This window comes from Nilaparvata lugens, chromosome Y, assembly GCF_014356525.2.
Source record: "Nilaparvata lugens isolate BPH chromosome Y, ASM1435652v1, whole genome shotgun sequence".
Classification (NCBI taxonomy): Eukaryota; Metazoa; Arthropoda; class Insecta; order Hemiptera; family Delphacidae; genus Nilaparvata; species Nilaparvata lugens.
In genome coordinates this window covers 2,419,871-2,438,366 of record NC_052519.1, presented here as the reverse complement: position 1 = coordinate 2,438,366, position 18,496 = coordinate 2,419,871, and the positions used below count along the sequence as shown (strand labels likewise).

General features: G+C 32.8%; 1 protein-coding gene across 1 annotated transcript in view; it reads left to right on the top strand.

Annotated features, from left to right (window-relative positions):
* Positions 1–2,508: 2,508 nt before the first annotated feature.
* Positions 2,509–18,496, top strand: part of LOC111054778 (endochitinase A1-like) — a 47,056-nt gene continuing 31,068 nt past the window's right edge. The window contains exons 1-3 of the mRNA XM_039443503.1: positions 2,509–2,718; positions 5,596–5,930; positions 8,590–8,781. Coding sequence (XP_039299437.1) covers positions 5,631–5,930; positions 8,590–8,781 — 492 coding nt within the window. The 5' untranslated portion in view covers positions 2,509–2,718; positions 5,596–5,630. The remainder of the gene's footprint in view (positions 2,719–5,595; positions 5,931–8,589; positions 8,782–18,496) is intronic.

Here is an 18,496-nt window from a genome sequence, read left to right as displayed (position 1 = left end):
TACCTATACTTTCTTCAAAGTTTAGAATCATTAAAACTGCTAGTAGTGTTTTGAATTACGGTATGTGTTTCCTCTGATCCCACAACCATGGCTAATTAATAAAGCAGAAGTTATTAAAGATCGTGCTGTAATTCGAATAGCAGAGCTTCAATACTGAATGAAGTATAAACATATCAGTTTTTTGACATTATATTTTATATTAATATATATTAGGTAGAAGTAAAATGACACTCATTCTTTTACCCATTAATCTATTTACTCACCCGGATAAGTAAGAAAGTCCTGTTTCAGTTGATTCGTTGTTGATTATCCATATTTTTTACCAATATTATTACAAAGTATATTGTTTTTTGATAACTTTGAACTGAAAAAACACATTCTTTTGGTGTAACGACGACCGTTTAGTGCTGGTGTGTTGTACATTCTTAAGCCGAACAGAAACTCGAAACGGTAGTCGCCACACCAAAAGAATATGAGTGTTTTTTCACTTTAAAGTTATCAAAATGAAATATAGTTAATGTTCAACCTTCTAGAGGCGCACTAAGACACTACCTCCATAAACACGGAGGTGTAGTGACTGAGACCGTAATTGAAAAAAAATTCAAAGATGGCCAATACTGTATGCGCTTTTTCAAGAATTGACAGAAAAATGTTGAATACAAGTTCAGTTATAGGGTCTAGAAATTCAAAATAGCTAAACCTTATTGACTTCTATATCGCCCAGAATAGGCGATTTTTTTTGCTCTTACCAGCATTTTTTTAGCTTTTTAAAAATTCAAGAGAGAATTCTTACGTTTGGTACAAAATTTCAGGTAACTTGAGGTGTATTAGTTATGTAAGGCTATTGCAGGGCCTAGAAGGTGTGCTAGATATTGGCGTTTCCAGTGTTTATCTGTGTTTTATCAGCATTTTCAAAACCCAATGAGCAGAAAATGTTCAAATTTTATACAATTTTTTAGCATAATATGAAATAACAGTTCAATGAATGAAATGACAAATTTATAGCAACACTGAATTGGATTATTAATTGCACTATAATGATACCCCTGCCATTTAGCAGATAATCTTAACTCAGCTGGGGGACTCTAGCCTTTGCATGTTAGAAGAGACCATCATAAATATTGATATAATTTGTGCAAGAGCGCGCTTAATTATGCATAACCAAGCTTGCAGACGAGAAACGTACAATATCTGAAAAGAGCAAGAGGAACACTCACACTGTAAGCGTGCACTTGGTTGCGTTCAGTGTGAACAACGTGTTTCAATAGCATTTTTCAAATTTTGTTTTTCGGGTCATGCATGACTCGACGAAAATTTGCACATACCTATTCAATGTGATCATACCCTTATTCTCATGTTTCAGGATATTATTCATATTATAACTTTTGTGACCAAGAATAAATCTTTCAAGTAGTATCCTACCAGAGTGTCAATAAACATAGCTTTGGTTCATTAGCACTATTGAAGAATATACATAGATTCTTCATGATACGACATGGTCTTACATTATGATATAAATACAAGAACTCTGATATCTCACTCTACAACAAATTATTATTTACTCTGTATCAATCAGCCATAACCCATAAAGAACACTACTTACCGGTACTTACTTCCAATGAGTAAGATGTATTCCTCACGGTCTTGGATCGGGGAATCGTCAAATTTCAAATTGTGTCAAACTCTGTTAAGAGTAGAAACAGATTAGATAAAAATGATATTCTATGTAAGTTACTGGATCAGGCTGAATATTAAAATCCTTTACTGAGTAAGCTAGCAGTATAATCATTGATCACATATTTTCGTTTATAATAATATTGTTAGAAATACCGTACTGTATGTTCTGTTTCAATACTAAAGATAACCAACACTGCAAAAGTTTTCTATTTCAAGCCATTCTTGTTATGATTTGAGAAGAATTCTTATTCCAATAGTGACTTATATAATAAAATGAGTGATAGCCTACCTATTTACCTTTCCAAAAAAATTATGTTTTATCTAAAAATTCCTTAAATCTAATAAAGCTATAAATATTAGCATACTACAAAAGCCGTGATTGTAATTCCTCTCGTAGAAATTGAGCAATACTGTAATCAAAATTGAAAAAACAATAGGTAGACCTAATTCAAAGCTCAAGCAACTCAACTTTACACTATATTTTTTGACAATAATTAAAATACGTGTTTGAATTTGAAAAAGCTAATTTAAAACAAGGCTAACCTACAAATTGGTTAACCAATAACTAAGAATATTAAGAGAACTCAATGATTACTACCCTTGAAATTCATGATGAAGGACAAAAATTGTATTGGTGAAATAAAATAAGAACCCTTTTTTCGAAAAAGTAGTTATCAGTTGAATTATTAGCGTTTATTAATGAAAAATTCCACTCGACATAGGGATTTCAATAAAACACGGGTTGAAGTGTACGCTTTTGAACAGCTGATCGGCTGTATGTTCTGGCCATGTAGATCTTTAGTAGGCACTGGTTTTTATTATTATTTGTAGGTTATGTTGTAATTTTAGCGGAAAATAATGGTTGTGTTTACTTATAATCAATAATTATTAGTTTGCAAGTTATATGAATATGTTAGCTACAGAAGCCATAGTTTTAAAATAAAATTATTCTTCAAAATCGATTTGAGCTAGACTATATAGCTATGATAACATAAAATAATGATGAAGATTGATGTTTTTCTTCACTGTACCAGGTTCCAGGTAAGACAAACCAATTTGATTAAACATCAAACTTTTAAAAATAAACAGGTCCAATTTATTATTCAAAAAATAATTATGTGTGTTTTTATTATGTTATGATATAGTTAGCTTTTCAGGATAATCAATAACTATTATTCATTCCCGTAACCAGTAGTCTAGCCTAACTTTTTGTAAAACCAACAAACATTGCTACTGGAAGATATGCCGTAGCCCTGTAAATTGCATATTCTTATAATGCATTTTAAATTGCATGTAAATATTCTTATAATGCATTTGACATTAAACATTTATTTTGTGTTATTACTAAAAATTATTGTTATCTATCTAGATCTTTATAGACTCCTAAGTTTTTAATGCATTACAATTGTGCATACTTGTCTACATATAGACACTTTACAAATATTACTATATTACAATATAATATGTTTTTATTACCGTTATAATAACAGTGGAGAGAGAGATAAAAAAACAGAGTTTCTGATTCTCTGTCTACTGTCTTCTATATAGGATATCTGATGTAATATCAACTTTTCATTCTTATTTGAAATAACTAATAATGTTTTATTCCTCAGGAAAAAAATAATGATTGCAGGAGGTTTGTGGCATAAGGTTCTAATCCATCCTGAATGGAGCAAGTCCATAGCTTAAACTCTTGACTTGTTTACAATTCTAGTTTTTTTTCTTCCCATTCATAAGATTGATGTAAGAATAACATCAATCTTCATCATTATTTTATGTTATCATACAGCTATATAGTCTAGCTCAAATCGATTTTGAAAAATAATTTTATTTTAAAACTTTGGCTTTTGTAGCTAAAATATTCATATAACTTGCAAACTAATAATTATTGATTATAAGTAAACACAACTATTATTTTCCGCTAAAATTACAACATAACCTACAAAGAATAAAAACATGTCTCGTAGCTCTCTTAGTTCACAAAACGTCCACTGGAGCGCTGTCAGCATTCCAAGCTCACTGTGAAGGTCGGCCGCCATCTTGGTAAACATTTCAAATTCCACTTCTATCGTTAAGACGACTCTATATAATCTTTTGAAAACATAAACAATGAAGCATTGAAGTAAACTGAAGATAATAATTCATTCATCTAGTTATACCATCAAAAACGTTGAATTTGTCATTGTAAAATTGAGGTTTCATTTTGTTTTTCTATCTTGAAATGAATGACAACCAATGTTTGTGAATATAATGGTAAGTAAACATATTTGTTTAACTTACATAGGTATGCTTGTTACAATAATTGGAATATTAAAATTTGTTAATGTTCTGTAGAAAACTAAGTTATTTGTGTTCAACATTTTGTTGACAACTTTCAACAGGTGTAGAATTAGTTGTCAACAAAATATTGCCCACAAAAAGTTGTCATTTTTTTTGCAGAAAACTATTTGTGGGCAACAATTTGTTCACTTTTAACTGAGTTTTCAACATATCCGGCAATATATTGCCAATTTCTTGAGAAGCACAGCAAAATTTTGTTGTTAACTTGTGAGAATTCTTGTTTTCAACGCCATCCTTATATTTGTAAGAACGCCACTAAACTTTGTTATGAACTCAGCTTCAGCCAACCTATCATTTTATAATATTAAAATACTCCGAGGATTGCTTTATAATAGGGTACTCATTCCTTTCTAATTTATAGAACTCCAATCTTGTGTTACAAGCTGATGTGCATTACTTTACTTTACTTTTCTTGTTCGTCACAATTACTGAACTGCATTAAGGGAGCAACGATCCTGCAGTATATGACACGTCAAAGTTTAATCTAATATCTACCATCCCTCCTATTTCAACACAACAGATCCCACATAACATACATCAATCAAACACTATTCAACAAGGAAGTCTGCTAACCTGTACGGACACAATACAATAAGGAATTCCCTGAGTGTTTTTTGAACTCCTTCAAGCCATCAATTTCTCTTATGTGAGATGGGATTGAATTAAATATTTTCATTCCCATATAAAACGGGCCACTCTCCAGCAGGCTTAGTCTGTGATGTGGGTAAACAAAACCTCTAAATCGTGTATTATGGGGATGACTCACCTGGTTCTCCTCATACATTCGTCTATTTTTAAAAACGAAGATTGCTAAATCTAATATATAAATAGCAGGAGCCGTCAGCATTTGATAGAAAGAAGCTGCTTCACATTTAATAACAGCAATTTGGTACCTACAAAAATTTACAACTTTTTAGTTTAACACCCTATGAAAAAATGAGATAAGTTAGCTAAAGCTGCGTTCTCACCAAAATTTAGCTGTGTTCACACAAAAATAATTGCTGTGCTTTTCAAGAAATTGGCAACATTTTTCCGCAATTTGTTGAGATCTCCATTGTCAAATTTGTTGGAAACTCAGTTTAAAACTTGTTAGAAACACTGTTTTCAACTTTGTTGGAAACTCAGTTAACAACTTTGATGGAAGTTGCCTATAGAATGTTTTCTACGCAAAATTGACAACTATATTTGTCTACAAGACAAACAACAACATTTTGTCAATAATATTGACAGATTTTTTTGTAAAAAATCTTTTGCTGACATCTCTCAATAGAGTGTTATCAATAGAGTTCCAAGAAATTGGAAACAAATAGTCGCTGTTCGTTGAAAACTCAGTTTACATCTTTCATTTAAACGCAGCTTCAGAAGGTCTTCAATAGCCTACTGCTGTTTCAAGAAGCTAAAATGTCACTAGTCAACACAGCTTCAAAGTCTTCAATAGGCCACTGCTGCTTCAAGATTAGCTAAAATGTCACTATTAATTCTAAATTAAGGTTAAAGCAGTTTTGAGCGAATGCCTGTTGCTTTCACCTGGATTCTATTGTCAATGAATAAATAAACAAATATTTTCTTTTTTCACAGGTTCCCTGTAAATCAACATCGTAGAAAAATGCTCGATGGTGAAGAAAGCCCTGAATCTCCCGGCTCCAGAGCAGGGACTAGTAGTGAATACAGGGGTTTGGGAAAAAGAAAGCCTTCGAATCCAAGCAGTTCAATTGAGCATCATCAATGATAACAATGAGACTGTCCGCCCATCTGTCCCAGGGTCTTCAAGAATGTCACACCCTGCATTCGGCCAACACCGATCCGATGGACGGAGCGATGAATTACATTCACTCTCCAAACGTCAACGTTCGGAATCAAGAAAACGGTCAATTGTCAATGAAGATCAACTACTGCAAGCTGAAAACGTTGTTGTGAGTCAAAATGTGTTATTAAATTAATAGATTCATTCAATATTTAACACAAGTATTTTTTAACTAGTATTAGGCCTACTAGATTATATTTGAACTAGAATTTTAACTAGTGTTCCTCTAATTTCCTCTTTCAGTAGTTTATATTCATTATTCAATCAATGAAAATGAAAAAATCTCTATTCATTATTCATTATTTAATCAATAAAAATGAAAAAATTCTTCTGAGTTCTTAAAAAAAATCTTAAGTAAATTCTTAAAAGTTAGGACTTTTAACTCCGCCTAATATAGATTTTTTTTTCATTTTCATTGATTGAATAATGAATATAAACTACTTAAAGAGGAAATTCATTTAATATTCAACACAACTAGTATTACTAGTTTATATTTGAACTAGTATTCCTCTAATTTCCTCTTCCAGATTATGATATCTAATGTCCAATATCTCGATCAAATAATAATAATAATGTTTTATTAACTCAAGAGCTTTTACAAACATAGAGTTTATGTTTATGTTTTTTTTATAGTCAATACAATATCAATATAAGTTCCATGTCAATAGACCATTCAATATAAAAATCTTATCACAGCTTATTTTTTCCACTGCTGAGTCAGTCCAGATCATAATTAAATTAATTATAACAGGAAAAAACAACAACATATTATCTAATAATGATCAAAACCTGATCAAAGACTAGGCCATTCCTAGATAGATCATGTCAGTCGGTATATTTCAACATGAGAGATAGAAAAAACACTGGTCAATTAGACCACACTTCACTTGATCAAGATGGCAGTGTCACAGATCACAAGTATCTTCATTAAAGCAGTCACTGATATTATATAAAATCTTTTCAATTAGCCACTTAGACAAGGAGGACCTGAAGATGTTCACCGTACGCGTCCTCACCGGCTCTGGCAGGTGGGTAAACATCCTCATCAGCAAAGGGAAACAGTCCTTCACCTTCGACAAACGACAGTGCGGCAAATCCAAATTTGTCCTTCTCCGAGTGTTGTAGGAGTGTACTAGCTCTCTCCGATGTAGCGTTGCTATGTTAATCCTCACATATAGCAGTGAAGCCGAGATGTAGTGTCTACAGACCGTGTGGATGCCCAATCTGCGGAAGATTGGCTGGCAATGTGCATCGTACTTGCTACGTATGTGATAATTCGGAGAGCAGTAGTATGTCTCTGGCATGTGGCAAATGTCCCCAGATCAAGATACCATACAGTATGCGGCTACTAAATCTGCACGGTACAACATCAGCAACTGCTCGACTCTCAGGTGGGCTCTCAACTTCCTGAAAGGATATATCACTCTTGACAGCTTCTTGCACACTCCAAGAATATGATGCTGTCAAGAGTCATATATCTTTTCAGGAAGTTGAGAGTCGAGCTGAGAGTAGAGCGGTTGCTGATGTAGTACCATGCAGTTTTTCTATCATCCTATACTATTAATTTCTATTTAGATGTTTATATTTATATCTGTATGTGACCGGATCTCGAAAACGGCTCTAACGATTCTCACGAAATTTGGAACAAATAGGTTTATGACATGAAAATTCGATCGCACTAGGTCTCAAGCCTAGGATAACTCGCTGAAGGACATTAAAAGGATAAATACGTCCTTGGAAAAACAGCTGGACATTTTGCCGTCTGTCAATACCGTAATGGAATTGAGTGAACGAGTGCATGTGTGGGATCATTCAGCTGATCTCACGAGAAGAAAAATTCTGCATGAAAAACTTTTTTTCGTTTATTTCTCTTTTTTTAACATGTTCTCTTCGGAATGTCCAAAATAGTAACTAGATGCTGTTAGTGTAGAATAGTACATAGTATATTAACAAATATTGTAGAAAAAATATTATATCATTCTAAATCGAATTTATCTATTTATAATTGATGATGAGTTTGTTTTTTAAAGTGTGAATAAATTATTATTTTGATGAGTGATTGTAGCTTAACCTAGATTTTGATTTGGACTGTAGTATAAATTTGACAGTAAAGGGACATTTTTGAGCATAAGCCTGTTGTGCCTCCTCATATAACTTTGAAAATAATTGTACGACTGAGAAAATGAATGAACAAATATACACTATGAATTCAATCTTTCGTTACAAATTTTCTATGCTGTTACACTCCAAAGCGTCCCCCGATATTTTGTTATTCAATCGATCAATTCATTCAATATTTGACACTAGTATTCCTCTAATTTCCTCTTTCAGATTATTGTATCTATTATAATAATTAATTTTTAACACTAAAAATATGGTCCCTATTCATCATCTGCTGGCTATACATCATGTAGTCCATGGCTCCGTCAGGGCTATAGGCGCCGCTCGGACCTGCGTGAGGAGAGAACACTACACGTTAATAGTGTAGAAAAATAATTATTTAATCTGATAAATTCAAAATTATTATAGTACATACATCTTTTGGACTCAAAATAGTGTGTGAACTAAGTTATCATACACATAAAACCTCTATAACCTCTAGATTGTGTATTCCAAATTAAGGTTTAAAGCAGTTTTGGGCGAATGCGTGTTGTTTTTACCTGCATTGTATCTATTGTCTATGAATAAATAAATGTATGAATGAATGAATATATCATTCTAATAATTGTATTGATAAATAAATAATGATTGATTGATGTTTTCTACAGATGGACGATGAAGACGGAGATATATTTTCTGGTGGTCAAATGCTCAATGAGAGCAAAGCATCTGAAAATGAGACCAATGAATCAAGGGAACAGTTAGGTTGCAAAATAGCAGCACATTGTCTCGGTTCCAACCTCAGCAGTGAGGATCTGTCTTCGCATCTGGCCAGTTGCATACAACTAAATACTGCCAATGTAAGTTGATTTCGACACAACTAGTTGTTGAACTATTTTCAAGTTTTTAGAAATAAATGGTACTTTACTAGAATTTGTATATTGTTTTTATTAATTTGTTAAAAAGTAGCCCATGTGAGTGAAGTGTTTTTCTGTTCAATCTTGTTTGAATTAATCAATTACATATTATTCGTCTAGAATAGTTATTTGTGCAACTAGTGCGCAAAGTGACAGTTTGCTGCACCGAAAGAAACGTTAACGCCCGAGCCGTAGGCGAGGGCGGAATGGTTTCTTGAGTGCAGCAGAGGAACTTTGCGCACGTATTTCACATTAAGTTTTTCCTACAGTTACCATTGAATATGAAAAGTGGGTAATTATGGGTAAAATTGCCTGAAATCCATCAAATGTTTCTCTGTGTAATTTTATTATTGACACAAATGATCGAATCCCATCAGACCGATAGCCGAGTGAGAAACTGGAGAAGGAAATAGATAAACCGGTTCTACCGATTGCGCTCAGAATTTGTTGAGTTGAGCCGGCATGAATGTATGAGCTGCGCCCCTAGATTTTACATGCCATATCCGATCACGAAAAAACTTGGCACACACTTACAAGAAGAAGAAGAAGAAAATATATGTCTTCATGGTTTAATGCTGTTCTTAGTGAGAATTTGTGTGTATTTTTGGCTTCAAAATTCATAAAATAACTTAATTAATACAATGTGCAGTGATAATTAAGTGTAATATTTTTAACTATAATTTGAATTTGGTGTTTTAATTTTTCTAAATTTGAAATTTGCATCTCATATTTATTTTTGGACGAAATTTGAGCTTGAACTTCTTACAGAAGAAACATAACCTATTTTTTGGAGATGTAATCAAAATTTGGGAATGGAATAGTTTTGGGCCAAGCCTGTTGTTCCTTCCCAATCATATTTATATGATTTGTTATTGTATCCACGTATAAATAAATAAATAAATAATTTTACGTACGTTTCCATGAATTACACTCAGTATTCTGGTGCCTGATTATCATACTTCTACATACCTTACATCAATTTATCATCGGTGCTGCGTTAGAAAATGAATTACCTAAGTTATATGCTTTGTTTAATAACATACAAGGAACACAATACTTACTTCTGACTTCTGATACTGACTTGTGAGTGATATTGTTCCAGCATTAATACTTTGTTCTTTATCTAGGAGAGCATACAATTTTCTAAGATTAAAAATGAACTTACCATTACCAGGATTGTCAACTCTATCAATGTTGACAAGGAATATTAAATGTCTTCCAGGACTTCTAAAAGAAGTTCTCACATTCATGACAGCAAAATTGAAAGCTAAGGAGACAATCGAGAAATTGACTATCTTGAGCTTTGATGAGATGAGTATAGATTCAAGTGTAGTTTATGACAAAAGAGAAGACCAAATTCTTTAACCACACTCAAAAGTTCAGGTTGTGATGGCAAGGAGTCTATGTAGGATAGATAGATAGATAAAGAATTTATTTTTCACTTCAAAAAACAATACAAAATAATATCAAATTAAATACAATATCATTCGTCACCAATCAATACCATAGTTCATGATAATCCGAAAATTCTTAGGCATAGCCGAAGCCGTCAGCCGGAGTTGATAGTTTTTTTATCTATATCTCATCCTTATCTTCTAGTTTTTGTCAAAGTTCTCACAGTAGGCTACAGAGTGAACGGGCTACACAATGTCATGCGATAGCACTCAATAAACTTTATTAGGCAACTGGGGAGTTAGCACTAAATATCAGTCACTCATAGCACAGTAGTCCGTCTATGCTTGGAATCTTATCATTTTCAGTTCATTTGAGAAACCTGAATCATTATTATAGGCCTAGAGAGGAACTACACATTGATACAAAGTAAATTATTCTTACTTATTAATCGAACATACAAATAATTCTTTATGAAATGAAGTGATACAATGATAATTTGAACTCATTTGAACAATAAATAATCATCTTCAATTAAACCGATGAACTCAATCATACATGTCCAGAGCTATATGTACAGTTTCCGGTTTGGGAACAATATTTACAATGACATATTTATTTTCTATAATCCACAAGTATTATTAGAGTACAGCTATTTTTAGGAATTAAATTCATCCACAAGGAGCTTTCTATATCTCAATTTTACATTCACATATCCCGCTAGACTTTTCCAGTTTTTACCATTTAAATACTCTTGGACCATTTCATCCGTTATCACCGAGCTTCCAAACCATTTTACTCGGTACTCTGATAGCACCTTACATTTTCCTATAAAATGATAAATGTCTTCAATTTCTTGACTATTACATAGTGAACAAATATAGCTGTTTTCCCCCCTATCTACTCTAAAATTCAAGGGTAATAATGATCCTCTCGCTCTGAAAATTATGCTAATCATCCTTCTTTTATTTGAGTCGTTTAAATAATCTTTCATAACTGCGTTATTGGTTCTTAACGTATAATATATTTGATGAAACTGAGAATTTGAAACTTTCTCTCACCAAGTTCCCAGTACATTACGGCGAATTTTATCAATTATATTGTCGCACGTCATCCCCCACCGATCTGGCTGAGTTATAGGGTCCACCCATCCCTCATTAAATTGATTAAATAATTGTTTCCATTCACTACACCAGCCACTATTACTCTGTACCACTAAGCTTGTTAATATTTTAGGGAATCTATGGTCAGGTAATGCAAGTGCTTTTAATATATATTTGAAATGCATTTTTAGGGTCTGTAGCCACATAATATCCCTCCCGCTTTCTAAATATAGAATATAGTTGGGTGTATTCTGCGGTAACCCGAACATTCGTTTCATGAAAAATCTATTGAAACATTCTACATCCTCCCTACGTTAATACCCCTACACCTGACCAGCATACGTGATAGTTGTTCTACTCACTGTCTCAAAAACTTGCCATTTAGTGGATAACGGTACATCTTCGCTGCCTATAAACTTCCGCCATAAACTATTAATACCGTATCTTACTTGAAAAATGTTTGCTGAGGGACAAAGTGGGAGTGAACGTAACCCCTAGATATTTATACTCATTTACAATTTGAATGGGATCCTCACCATAGTACCATTTTTCATTTCGACTTAATCTACCTCCTTTCCTAAAAACCATAATCTTAGATTTATCTTTGTTTAATACTAAGTTCCATCGATAACAGTACTGATGCAGCCTATTTATCATACTTTGTAACTCCCTAATATTATCAGAAAATATCACTAAATCATCTGCATAAAGGAGGGAATTAATTTTAGAGTTCCCCACCCTCAATCCTCCACCTACACATTCACAAATATCATGCGTGAAAATCGAGAACAAAATTGGAGAGAGTCCTGTTTTAATCCGCTCTCAAATCTAATACTCCTTGTTAACCCGTTTTCACACCATACAGAGGAGGACGTGTTTCTATATAAAGCTCTAATCATTCCTACGAATTTACTGGAGATTCCTATCTCAAGAAGTCTATAGAACAGTGCTCCTCTGTCTATAAAGTCATAAGCAGCTTGGAAGTCAATGAAAAAACAGTATATTTTTCTACGCTTTACAGTAGTGAAATATTTTATCAAGCTATGCAGGACAAAAATGTTATCTACGGCAGAATACCCTACTCTAAAACCCGCCTGATTCTCGAAGATAATTTTTCTAATTCTAACCCAATCCTCCAATCTTTTTAATAGAATTCCTACAAATACTTTATAAGAAAATCAGAAACATAGAAATAGAATTACATTAGAATGATGTATTACAGTATAAAATTAAATTATACAATGAATATAAGGAAGGTCCACATTATTGGTCCACTTGATCTTTCAGGTGTGTATAACCGTTTAAAATGATACATCCACTCATCTGCACTAATATTAGGATTTTTTTTGACTGAATTCCTTTCAGTTTGCGTACTATCTCCCAAAACATTTTAGAATCTTTAACAGTAGCATAGTCTATGTAGGAAATGGAAGCAAATAATATATTATGCATTTGATCAAAAAATGACAAAATATATTCTTTTTGAATTTATTTCTGAACTACAAAAATCGGACTTCAAAGTTGTTAGAGTAGTGGATGACATGGGCGGAGGGAACCAAAGTCTATGGAATTCATTGAATGTGACAATTGCAAAATCATTCTTCAATCACCCATCAATCACCTCTCATCATATATTGGTATTTAATGATGTGTTGCATCTCCTGAAATTGCTCAGGAACAACTTCCTTGATCATGGAATAAAGTTTCCCAAAGGTCAAGTGTTGGAGAAAAATAATATCAAGAGCATCATAGAAGGAGATGAACTGAAGCCAGCTCCAAAATTGACGAATTTACATTTGGAAGTTTGTGGAAATATGAGATAGAAGGTCAGCTTGGCGGTTCAATTATTTTCACACCATTCAGCAACTCTCCTCAAATTGAAACATTCAAAAAATCCTGAATGGAGTGATTTTTTTGAATTGGTTGATAAGTTTTTTGATATGATGATTTCTAGATTTGTGAATGATCGAAGAAAACCGTGGCATTGTGCATCTGGTGTTGAGTTGACTGAGCAAGAATGCATATTGAATCGAATGGAAGAATTGATTTTTGAAATAAGGATGGGAAGTAAAAAATCATCAATGCCATTCCAAAAAGGGATATTGATGAAGGGATATCATCTATGAAGGGACTCTTCAATTATCTACAAAAGTCATATGGTTTGGAATTCATCCTTACCCATAAGCTGAATCATGATGTGTTGGAGAATTTCTTCTCAAGAATAAGGGGGATTGGAAACCAATACTCTCATCCAACACCAGTGGAATTCAAAAATAGATTGAAAAGTTTGATTATTGAGGCAAATCTTCCCTCTATTTCCACTGGAAGTGATGTAGAAGAAGATGGATAAAAGTTTCTGACTAGTACAATGCTTTAAAAATTCCTCTCCAAGAAGCAGAAGAAGAAACTAGATACGATGAAGGCAAACATTTAAGCTGCAGTTTTGAATAAAATTATGAAGGTACCTTGTTAAACACACAAGAAGAAGAAGCCCTGAAATATGTTGCGAGATATGTAATTCATAAAGATGCTGATTCTTAGTACAAAGAAGCAATGTACTCGAACAGTAATTGGATTGAAGCCTTGAGTAGAGGAGGTTTAACATGTCCTACTGATGAATTCAAGGATCATTCAACAAGCGAATGGCATATTTATGAAAATTCACGGAAATACGGTCTCAAACACAAAACAAGTGATTGGAAAATATGTGAACATTTAAAAAAAAAACATTCCCAGAAGTTAATGATAGAATCTTACGAAAATTTGCGCGGACAAGAACTTTTATTAGACCCAGTTACATGAACGAGAGAATGAAAATTGCTAGTGAGGAGCGAAGAAATAAGAAGAAATACATTCAGTTTGTACATTCATGCAAGTGAATACAAAATTCAACTTTCTCGCTAACAAAACTTGCCTACCCAAAAAATTGAGAATTTTCTAGCTTATTAACTTCTTCATATCAGGTTTTTGAAATTTTGGAAAACTTCCAACTTTATTTTATTCATACAATTTGAATTGACTTCAAATTCATGTATATTAATCTACATCATTAGAATCGGTGATTCATTCGCTATAAGTACAGAGAATTTCAATGTTCTATCTGAATTGTAAGGGTGTTGAACGACGATGTATTTGAAGCTACAATGAATAAACTGTATGCTCAGTGTAGTTACTCATCACTTATTTACTACACGTGACGTCACGCTGGCGTTCCCCCCACCACTTTGAATCTCACACCTGTGAGTGATCAACCTTCTGTCTACTAATATAACGTTGATTCGGTGGTACCTTCTTCTGCGAGATCTATATTATGGATTCCCTGCACTCTCTACACCACGTGTTATTCAAAAACATAACAATGTTTCAAAAACCTCGTACCTCTCCCGTGATGTTTACAGCAAAACTAAGGAAGAAAAGCTAGAACTCTCTACAATTTGAAGCAACATGGCTATTTTAGATTGTGTTTAGAATAATTTTAGAGGGACTTTTGATATGGTTCACTGTTCATTTCAATATAAGAGTTTTCAAATTATTGAAACACTGACACAATATATTATTGTATAAGCTGTAAGGAATGAGTATGGCATTTCCACAGCTTTAGATTTTTCACTTGATTGTAATAAAGTTATATTACTGAGAGTATTCACTTAAAATAAATAATAATTATGTTCAAAAGGGAAAACATAGGGGAGAGTTGACAGAAGAGGAATGCTTTGTATTATGAGTTCATACTATGTAAAATAATGAATTAACATTCAATTGTAATCAAAATAATAAAAACGAGACTCTTCAATAATTCTCAAGGAACAAGAAAACTTCACACTGCATTATGATATTGTAGAACTTGATATAATAAGAGTGTGATATATCAGGAGTTGTCTATTATAGTAAGGGATCATTTCTTGAGTATACTATATGCAATCTCACTTTTTATTCGGATTAGTTGTAGGCTATGTTCAAATTGAGAAGTTTGTTTTGAAATTCATAGAATTGACGAAATTTATTCCATGTTAACATTTCAAGTGAACTCTCAATAATAACATTATTCTGTAATCGATAAGAGTTATTTCAAACTTGCTTGAATTCTAAAGCTGATTAATGCAGTTGGAGATTGATATAATGTATAAAACAATAATTGAACTTGTGAGAGGTAGAATTGTCTACATTTCAAGTCAGATTGAAAGCTTTAAATTTGAAAGAATTCTCTATTTAAGGGCCGGTTTCCGAGCTCGCGATTTAGCTAAGTTCACTTTTGATATGGTTCACTGTACATTTCAATATAAAAGTTCTCAAATTATAAAAACACTGACACAATATTGTTGTATAAGCTGTAAGGAATGTATATGGAATTTCCACAGTTTCAGAAGTTTCACATGATTGTAATAAAGTTGTATTACTGAGAGTATTCAGTTAAAATAGATAATAATTATGTATGAGAAAGAAAACATAGGGGAGAATTAACAAAAGAGTATTGATAGATCATACTATGTAAAATTATGAACTTTCAATTGTGATTAAACTAATAAAAACGAGAGTTCAATAATTCTCGAGGAACAAGTAAACTTCACACTCTATTATAATTGTAGAACTTGATACTAATATCAAGAGCTTGATATACTTGAGTTACTTATATAATAATAGTGTGATGTATCAGGAGTTGTCTATTATAAGAGATCATTTCTAGAGTATATATGCAATCTTCTTTTTATTCGGATTAGTAGGCTATGTTCAAATTGAGAAGTTTGTTTTGAAATACATAGAATTTACGAAATTTCTCTCATGTTAACATTTCAAGTGAAGTCTCAGTAATTATTACTCAGTACCGGTAATCAATAAGAATTATAAAAACTGGCTTGCATTCTAAAGCTGATCAATGCCGTTGAAGATTGATATAATGTAGAAGACAAATTATTGAACTTGTGAGAGGTGAAATTGTCTACATTTCAAGTCGGATTGAGATCCTTTAATTTGAAAGAATTCTCTATTTAGATGGTATTGTCTGAATAGAATAAAATTATTCGAGCCCAGGAAAGTTTTCTGAAATTAGGAGAATTTACCCTCCACAAAAGAAATTGAAGAAATCTCTTAGAAATTGCATTTCATTTATATTACATTCATTGACCAGAAAATATGAAGTTGAGAATATTTTCAAACTTGTGTTACATGATAGAAATTAACATACGTGAACTTCATCTATAGTGGGAGTAGTTCTCATTTACAAAATACGGAATGTGAAAGACTCAAATCTCATACAAATTGCGCTGGAGTCTGGCTCTCTTTTCTAATCATAATGAGCTTTCTCAATTATTGAAGAGTATTGAAAACCTATTGAAGATTAAGAGAATTAAACCTATCGAAAATTTAAAATCTATTGACATTACTTATTTATCCCGAGTTAGTTCCCTATTGACGGATCTCTAAATAATATGAGTGGCACTCTATCCACCAGACCACGGATCAATCCAGATGTTAATTATTCTTCAGAATAGCTCTGTACATTGATCATGGAAATCGATGTATTGCATACTCACCATTGTACAATGATTGTGTCAAGTCGCTTATTTTTTGAGTTCAATGTAGCTTTAAAATCGATCAAGCTGAAGAGAATTCAATGATACAATGATGATATACTAGGTTTCTCTCAATTTTCTGTACAAGTATAATAATCATGAGATTATTATCAAAGAGAGACCATCTCAGGAAACTATCGTGTGTGTGTGTGTGTGTGTGTGTGTGTGTGTGTGTGTGTGATTGTGTGTGTAACATTTTTGGGGGGGGGCCAGCTTCCTCAGGGGAGAAAATTGAAAAAAATCCTTTCTTAATGGATGTCTTGAGGCTACCATAAACAAGTTGTGCAAAAATTAAAGTTTTTAGGCTCGGTAGTTTGGGCTTTGGTGTGATTTCAGTATGTTGGGACTTAGGAAGAGGATGAGGAGGAAAGAGGGGGAGGAGTAGAAGGAGGAGGAGGAGGAGGAGCTGAAGAAGAAGAAGAAGATGAAGAGAAATAATAATAAGAAGAAGAAGAGAAGAAGATAGATTGAATATTGATTTAGCGATTAAAAATAAAAGCTGAGAGATGTCTTTATTGAGAAAACATAACAGCTGTTTTGAGTTTCATAGTAGCACAGACATATATACTGCAATGCCTCATTGAGTTCAAACACTCAGTTCTAATTCCCTACATGAAGTAGTGGATTATTCTTTTATTGAGGTCTAAGATTCAAGTCGACGGTTTGGCATTTCTCTTAATGTTTAAATGTTTAAATATTTAAATGATTTAATGTTCAAATGTTTAAATGCGTGATTGAATGCGTGATATGCGTGATTGAAACGTCGATTATATGCTAATGATATGCGTGATCAATTAATCTGTCAGTTATGATTTTATCGTACACGCACATGGAAGAGTATGCTGAACTGATTATTTGGTCAATAAAAATTTTAGGATGGTCTGGATTTGAGGATTGTTTGTATGGGTTATAGATTTTGAGGTGTGCATCCAGCTAAAGTTTGTCATGAGATGCATCAACTATTTGGCGGTACGAAGTTCGCCGGGCCAGCTAGTAATAAATATATTACTTCATCCCACAAGTGGAGAATAGACACATTTCTACTAAAAGATATTTCAATTTAATTTTTTTTTATTAATGATAAGGACCTATAAATTTAATTTTTTAATTCAAAACTTTCAATTGAATTTAAAATTAAATTTATTTGATTTAAATTTAAAATTTTTCATAGTCTTATTCAGAATTTAAGTATTTTCATAACAAAATTCTCATTAAAAATGACTACAGTAGCCTACTTATAAAATATCTATAATAGAATTTCTAATTTATAAATTATTCAGTATTCAAATATAACTACTCAACAACTTTTAGAGAGCGCCAGAAAATTCAACCCCTAAAGCCGAGAAGGGAGACTGAAGGATGCCGGGAGCAAAGGCATGCTGTGGCTGAACTACGAATCTAGCCGTCAGAGTTTCCGTCAGTGCTATGGGCTTCTACATTTAGTTGGGCGCAGTTCAACACATTGTGAGCGCAATCAGTAGATCCCGATTTTGATTTCATCATTCGCGACAAACTATAAAACCTTTCTACCAAATAGGAATCGACCATTTAAGAATCGGTCAGTTGGGAAAATCATATCTTTTGTCGCAAAAG